This window comes from Tachysurus vachellii, chromosome 20, assembly GCF_030014155.1.
Source record: "Tachysurus vachellii isolate PV-2020 chromosome 20, HZAU_Pvac_v1, whole genome shotgun sequence".
Lineage (NCBI taxonomy): Eukaryota > Metazoa > Chordata > Actinopteri > Siluriformes > Bagridae > Tachysurus > Tachysurus vachellii.
The window spans coordinates 13,909,042-13,917,248 of NC_083479.1; the positions used below are offsets into that span (position 1 = coordinate 13,909,042).

At 37.1% G+C, this 8,207-nt stretch overlaps 1 protein-coding gene across 10 annotated transcripts in view; it reads left to right on the top strand.

Annotated features, from left to right (window-relative positions):
• nrg1 (neuregulin 1) overlaps window positions 1-4,344 on the top strand; it is a 39,204-nt gene extending 34,860 nt beyond the window's left edge. For 6 of the 10 annotated variants that reach the window (XM_060895845.1, XM_060895847.1, XM_060895838.1 and 3 more), the window contains 5 exons: window positions 924-1,026; window positions 1,148-1,280; window positions 1,503-1,633; window positions 2,023-2,202; window positions 2,340-4,344. In XM_060895845.1, coding sequence (XP_060751828.1) covers window positions 924-1,026; window positions 1,148-1,280; window positions 1,503-1,633; window positions 2,023-2,202; window positions 2,340-3,003 — 1,211 coding nt within the window. In that variant the 3' untranslated portion in view covers window positions 3,004-4,344. The remainder of the gene's footprint in view (window positions 1-923; window positions 1,027-1,147; window positions 1,281-1,502; window positions 1,634-2,022; window positions 2,203-2,339) is intronic. The other 4 variants (XM_060895839.1, XM_060895844.1, XM_060895842.1 and 1 more) reach the window with 2 other exon arrangements.
• The last annotated feature ends 3,863 nt before the right edge of the window (window positions 4,345-8,207 follow it).

Below are 8,207 nucleotides of genomic sequence, written 5' to 3' on the forward strand. Positions count from 1 at the left end.
TTCCTCAGCCCATCTCATCCTGCAACTTTTTTCTTTTTCTCTTTTTTTGTTCCTGTAATTAGTCTTCTACGCTTTCAACAAAATACCTGCATTTTTTTTTCTAGACGTAGTAATGGCAGTTGTGTAATGTGCCCGTTTGAGAGGATGTTTACTACCAATAAACTGAACTAATAAATTGTTAACCAGAAGTCTTTGAGTTTAGACAACAGCAATTGCTCACAGGGCATCAAACATTGAATATTTCAAACCCTCTGTTGATTTTATTGATATGAAGACAGAATTTATGGCTCTTTCACACACTGTAGGATTTGAATCATGTAGCATAAGACAATATCATTTTACAAGCCTGCCACAGACCCTGTGACCAAGTGCTGCTGCTCTTTTAGTCCTGTTTCCTAAAGCCTTGTGTTTGTGAAAAACTGGAGCATTTGCAAGCCAAAGCAGTGTATGACCAAGAAAAAGTCACATTTACTAATCACTGCTGCTTCGGTTCTGCAGAAGCTACAGTACAAAGTATTTCACATACTCGAGTTCTTATTGAAAACAACCCTCAAGTTCTTAATCTATAAACAGCATAATTAACCCAAATATACACATGTAAGTAATGTGTTAACTATGCCCGAACTACTGGGAATTCTTCGGAATGCATTTCACAGGATGTATTTGACACAGTGACTTTCAAACCCACTTTTAATGAACACCATTGTATTTGGCAAAACTGCATCCTGAGATAAATTTGCATTCCCAACTCTACTAATCAAAAAAAAAAAAAAAAAATCTATCTGTTTATTCGTGAGATTTCTGCAAATAGAATTTTATAACATTAATTCATTTGCACAAATCCGCAATGTTAAATACAACCTTTTTTTAAAATGATGTTATTGTGGGGTTGTAAAAAAAAAAATCTTTGTCCTCTTTTCCAGAAGCTGAGGAGCTGTATCAGAAACGCATATTAACAATAACAGGCATCTGCATTGCTCTCCTAGTTGTTGGCATCATGTGTGTGGTGGCCTACTGCAAAACAAAGTAATTCAGTTTGCCATCGATATTTAAATGTTGGCTTCGTGTGTATTTTATCAATGATTCATATATTGAAATGTGACACACTGAGATGTTTTAATCAGATATGTGTTTGTTCGTTGAGCAGGAAACAGAGGCAAAAGCTGCATGATCGCTTGAGGCAGAGTTTACGAAAGCGAAATGCCATGGCTGACATAGGCAATGGCTCACAGTACCCCCAAAACCTCCAGCAACCACCGCAAAGCCTGCAGCTTGTTAATGTAAGTGCTTTCACCATTTAAAACGAGATAAAGCCTTAATTACATCTAGTCAGTATGACCACCAAAATGACCACAGTGTAGCAAGAAAGTGAACATTATGGTCCATTACTTTAAGTAAAACACAAATACAAGATGGATACAAACAGTCCTGTATCTGAAATCTGTACTAACATTAAAGCATACAGTATGTGCTCACGTTCTGTTGATTTCTTCTGATTTCAGCAGTACTCATCGAAAAATGCCGTCCCTGCTCAGCACGTGATCGAGAAGGAAACAGAAACTTCATTTACCCTGAACCAGTGCACATCGCCGACTCAGCCTTCCACTGCCGTTACCGCTAGCCTCAGTCAGGGGTACAGTGTCCACTTCCTTTCTGAGAGTGTAAACAGACCAGAGACTGAATAACAGAGCTTTATACTAAACTGTAGAATGGGAAAAATATTGGGCTCTTGGATGTTAATTAGTATGAACAATGCTGATTGCTTTCCATCAGAAGTAAGGCAATAAGGCAGGTTGTGTAATAGAATCGTATCGTAAGAGCTAATCAGCATCAGTTTTTGTCTTTGAAATGAAAAATAATTGCACGAGTGTAGATTTTATTTTTTTCCTTCTCTGTTGTACCATTAGTTTAACAAAAGCTTAATATTATATATTAAACTTACTGTCTTTTGTACAAGCTCGGTTAGATAAGCTTGCTTGTCAGTGGTAGTCCTTTTGATTGTTTTTCTCTGTGTCAATATAGTTGGAGTAATAAAAAGCCAGAGAATGTGGTGTGTGACACTCGTGCGATCTCTGGGGTACAAAACAGCCGAAATGGCACTCCGAGCCACCGCGGACGTCTAAATGCCACCGGAGGAGCCCGAGATGTCAAAAACTCCAGAGAAACAACGGATTCCTACAAAGACTCTCCATATAGTGAGAGGTAAAGTCAGCTCTACACTCCTTACCCAAATGTGGCTCCTTACTGTATGTTAATGATAATGTTAATGTAACTTCACAGTATTTTTTCAGCCAGCAATATGTTATTCATACAATTGAAATTCATCCTCTTTATGTAAGGTTTGTTTCGACCGTGACAACACCGACACGCCTCTCGCCTGTGAAGTTGCTTTCCCCAGCAACACCCTCCTCCCCTCCCTCTGAAATGTCAGCACCTCTCCCCAGCCTGGCAACCTCTATCCCTTCCATGGCGACAAGTCCATTGGGTGAGGAGGAACGCCCTTTGCTGTTCCTTACGCCCCCACGGCTAAGAGAGAAATCAGAGGCCACCCGAGCCCAGCAGCTCCGCAACTCGGCCCACTACAACCATGGCCTGGATGAGATGAGCCCTCCAGCCAGCCCGCTGCACATCCAGGAGGACGAGCAGCATGAGAGCATGCAGGAGGACCTCTCTGTTCCCTGTGAACAACCCACAACTGCTGCTGATAGCCCCACAGCCATGCACAACTCTAAAAGAACAAAAGCCGGATCTCAGAACAGTCAGGATGAGCAGAGTGGAAGCAGCTCTGAAAGCAGCAGCTCAGAAAGTGAGGCAGAGGAAGAGCGCATGGCCGAGAACACACCGTTCCTTATACAGAACGCTGCGGTTGCGGGCATGACTGTGCTTGGGCTGGAGCTGGTAGAGAGCAGCAGGACTAACGCCGCACTGCGCCTCTCCCCACAAGATGATCTACAGAGCAGACTAGCCAGCGTAATGGCTAACCAAGATCCAATTGCTGTGTAAAAGTGAACATACCATAGAAAAAAGTAAAAGGATACTTGTAAGATACTAAGAGTAAACACTAAACATTTATTTTCTATAAATTAAGTATTTGAGGGAAATAAAAAATAACTTTTATTTTAGTTATGTAGTGCAAAAATCTTTTATAAATTAAATGTGTATATAATGTGTTTGCTTCTTGAAAAAAGTGCCATTTGTTATATATATATATATATGTATGTATATATGGTCTCAGTATTTCAAAGGCAGAAACAATATCAATGGTGCCTTTAATTTCAGCATGGAGAACTAAAGGAAACTGTGTAATGACACTGAGCTACATATTCATGACCTTGAGCCAGCATCCAGCACTGCTGCAATCCACAATCGGCTGAAGAAGTTTAAAAATCCATAAGAATAATATAAAATAAAGAAATAAAAAAATGAAAAACAGTAAAAATGAATCTCAAAGTATAAAATTGAGTTACTGTTCATTACTGTTCCTTCTTTCTCAGCTGGTAAGAAGGTTATTAAAGCTTAGCACTAGAAATCTGAGTTATCATTGGGCATGTGAAAGCTATGAGTCCAGCCAGTTGAATTTGTCTAGTTTGCCTGTTACTGAATGAATATATGGCTCACTACGTCAATAATTCAACACATCCGTTGGCTTCACAGTAATGCATTGTGGGGAAGGTACAGCACCAATATAAGACCTGGTCTACACAGTGTACAGTAAACACCAGGAAATGTAAGCATTCGCCCATCAATATTCTTGTACAATGTTATATTATTTCCAAAGTGTCTGTTGTGTTATTTCATTTGACAGAGGTGATCACTTGTGTAACAGGTTCACTCGCTTAACTGTATTTTGCAGCGTAAAAAAAATGATGCCAGACAAAAAAAAAAACACATCTGAGTGGCAAACACAGACACTAACTTATTATGAAGCTGAATGGTGAACAAAAAATGCCTCTGAATACTACTTCACTTTATAAATCTCTGTATTGTACCTGTAGTGTGTCAGAAGCCAGAAAGTCTTAAATAATACCGGTTCAAATTACAGCTTAATTTTTTTCACTTTAACAAAAATGCCCTAAATCAAGTCTTTGTGTTTGCGTAAGAATTTGTTTGAGAACTGGGGAAAAGAATGCTTAATACTTTCTGCAGAATTTCATACCAATACCTTTTTTTTTTTGTTCCTGAGATGATCAGAAACAGCCATCACAGAATCTGGCCCATTTACATTCTTCATTTTATAGTATTTATTTTGTCTGTTATTTATTTATTTATTTATTTATTACTTTGGCCTTCTATAGTCAGTCAAATATAGTCTATATTTTAATAGTACTGAAAATATACGCTTAAATATACAGTATGTATGTATATATATATATATATATATATATATATATATATATATATATATATATATATATATATATATATATATATAAATAGATATAAATAATCAGTATATGTAAGACTGGATTCACTTTTTCACCATTCCATTATATTCCCACATGTTTTTGTTTTTTGTTTTTTTTTTTCATGTTGGAGGCCTAGTGTAAAAATGCAATATGAATAAATTTGCAGCTGATTATATTCTCAGTGTACGGTTATATTATCTTAAAACTTTAAACCAGAGAGAGCCTCTTGAAAATACCCCATGATGCATTGCTTTCAAACCAAGGAGTGTCTGTCAGATGCACCTGTCTGTAAATAAGCCTCCAACAGCTTGGTTTCTTTAGTTTACGCAAGATGAGTAATTACGACAAGGTTTGTGTTTTTTGGTCCACTTCCTTAACAACATGTATCTATCTCACCACTGATATTTTGTGACATGACCGTAACTAATTATACACAAAATCTTTATTGTTTAATTTAATTTATATTATAACTTTTTTTTCCTTTCAGAGGACAGACTGTCTGTTCATTTATTTCTTTTTCGTATACATGACATGTAAACTGATATGTTAAATCTTACTGGGTCTCTGTGTCAGCGTGGCCGATTTTGACCGCACTGTGCAAACTACATTACAAATGCAAGAGAAACACAAAATAAACCATAGTCAAGATAACTGCATGAACACACAAAATGACAATTGCTGGCATGTAATTGCACTAAATGTGCATGATCACAGATGTCAATCAAAGCCATTGCAGTAGTCACAGACTTGCAGGTCTCGCTACTCTTCTACGTTTCATTAAAGAACTCTCCATGTTCATCTAATATTGTGTGAAATACTAAACATACTGTGTGGTTTGAAATGTTTGCAGCTGCTTCTTTTAATTAGATCCTTCATTCAAAATTCGATGAAATTAGGATTGGCTTGTTGAATATTTCTTAAATCATATATAAAGTTTACAGCATGCATAGTATAAACAATCCTGTATGACACGTATGGTGTCAAAATGCCTAATTAAGGAAACCCACCGGTTTCATTTTTACTTTAAGGTATTCAGACCCTCCATATCCACAGTGTTCTCATTGTTCTCTGTACAGAGAAATCTTTAGTGTATTGACGTCTGAAGTTGCCTGAAAGAGTTTCACTGGTGTCATCAACATGTCCAGACATGTACTTTGCTGCAGTTCTAGTGCTGTTGGTATTTCAACATTCCTGCTGTTCTCTCCACCTTAAGTAATCACTGAATACCTTGACCCACTTGGTTATCATCTGTCGGATGCATTATTCAGCTACACTTTGAATTACTTTCATGACAAAGCACACACAAGTCCAATTACACTGTGATTCTGTTCAAGCTCCAGGTTGGAAAGGTTGAAAAGTACCATACTGTATAGGGCAAAATGTTGGACAGTCGTTGGCTTTAAGCAAAGCCACATGTTGCCCACAAACAAAGGGTGAGTATCAAGCTGAATCAGTGATCGGCAAAACCCATGTTGCGCAGAATTTCCAGTTTGGCCAAGCCACATTTTGGGCTGAACTGTCAGTTGAACAAACCATATAGTAGGTTTAATTATATGTCTGGGACTTCACATTGTTGGTCTGAACACTTGTAGCTAGATACTATTGTGTGCTGAGTCTTCCATTTATTTAACAGCTAGTGCACTTTTCACATGCACTGGTTTCACTTGGATTAATGTGTTCATGTAGTATATGAGAAATTAAATTTAGTAAAGCAGATCATCAGACCATCAGGTGAACTGAACCAGAGTTGCACGTGCCTACTCAATCTGCCCCTGGCGGTGCTGTTACTGGCTTCACTGACTTTTATGGCGTGTAGTATGTTGTTAAGTTTTTTAATTGTCCTGGAATTGAAAGATCCAAAAAAAAAATACTGTGTCCAAACAGGGACACTTGACATTGTACAAGATGTGGGTGAGTGTAAATAGTCGACCTGAAATCATTGAAGACTACCTGCTCAGTGGACTTGTTCGTTAACACACTGTGCACATCCAGCCATTCAGTTTATCAGCCTCATGTCAACGTGCTGTATGAGATCAAACATTGGCCTTTGTTTATTCCACCTGCATTGCTCACAAGTGTAGAGATAAGCCTGATATACAGTTTTTCCACCAATACAAAAAAGCGCTTGAGCACAATAGACCACAATAAATAATTTAAACTCTAGACTGAAACTAGACTTGAAAATAACATCCTAGGTATAGTATCCGCAGTAGCATATAATACTATTTAATACTAACAGCAGACTTAATAATAATAATAATAATAATAATAATAATAATAATAATAATAATAATAATAATAATAATAATGATCATTATTATTATATTTCAGTACAACATGAAAGACAGATCTGCTAATGTGAGAATTGTAGTGATAATAAGTCAGTCACTAAGTGTGACTTGGCAGTTACTATCACTCAGAAAAAAAGATCAGGATAGGGATGAAATTCCATGCTGTCCAGAAACAAATATAATCAAGACACCTATAAATCTCCACTCCTGTTTTCAGTTTTAAGTTTACTGAAGCAAATCTTGCCTTTAGGTTGTGCTGCATGTTAAGGATTGTCTCTGTAAGAACAAACAGTATATTTTTTTGGTTACAGAGCCACATGTTAATGTGTGATTTATAAATTTCTCCATAGATACAGTATATGGACCTGGTGTGTCCACCTTGAAAGATTTCTTCACAATCCTATTAATGCACATTGTAGGAAATTATGTGCGTTGTATTACATAACAACACAACAGTTTATATAGCAACCATGTTAAAGGTCTTGCACAATAGTTAACTCATGGTATGAATAAAATTACGCTTGTTCACATAATCCAGTGCAGGTAATGATAAAATCACACTGACAATATGATTACTAAAAATTATGAAGCAATTGCATGAAAATACAAACCTCAAGTCTACATTTATTTTCACTAATTTTTTATTTTTTATTTTTACCAACAGATATTTGAGGTTTACAGACTCAAAAAGCTGCATATATTATGTATTATACCATTACTGACTCTCGGGTGCTGAAAGGTTTTCACTGCAAGTTTGTTGAAAAGATTCATCCATTAAGATGTCTTCACTTTGACGGTGGTCCAGATATGTCAGCACTGGTACGTTTCGGGATCTGATTAAAAGTTGACAAGCTGCTGGAGGAAATAGAGGAACTGATAGAGGAACATTAAACCTAAATACAGAGCCGAAATATAGATAGGACATTAAGTGCCAGATTGGTCTGTTCTTGAATACTGTTCAGAGCCTGAGAAACTGTTTGATACTTTCTCCAGGGTAAAATCATTTTTCATACTCCACAGTGAAAGAAGCAGAACATGAAATTGTACAATGCCAGGGAAAGGAAATATAAATGACTGTTTTGTTCACTCCGCTCCAGTTCAAAGCTCAAGTTGGCACAAGCTTCTGTGGTACAACATTTTCCTTTCCTCTGCTCTGTAATTGACCTTTCCTGATCCTGTGATACACTGTATTAGACATGGACCAACAGTGAACTAAGAACGAAGAACTAAACCGAGATCTGAGGACCAGCAGCTGTTTGCCTGCCATTTGACAGAGATCATGTATTTTAGGCAATGTGCAACGATAAAAGACTGTGACAAGTGTTCGTATGCTATGTGTTGAAAAGGTTTATTAGAAATTATACCATTTTTTTATATAGCGAGAATAGGAAAACACAGAAATCCAGCCAAACCTTGTTTAAAGCCAATGGTTCCATAAAGCTCATAAGTGCTGAAAACCTGGAGAGAGCTGAAGCCCAAATTACTGAATAGCCCATAAATCATAGTAACA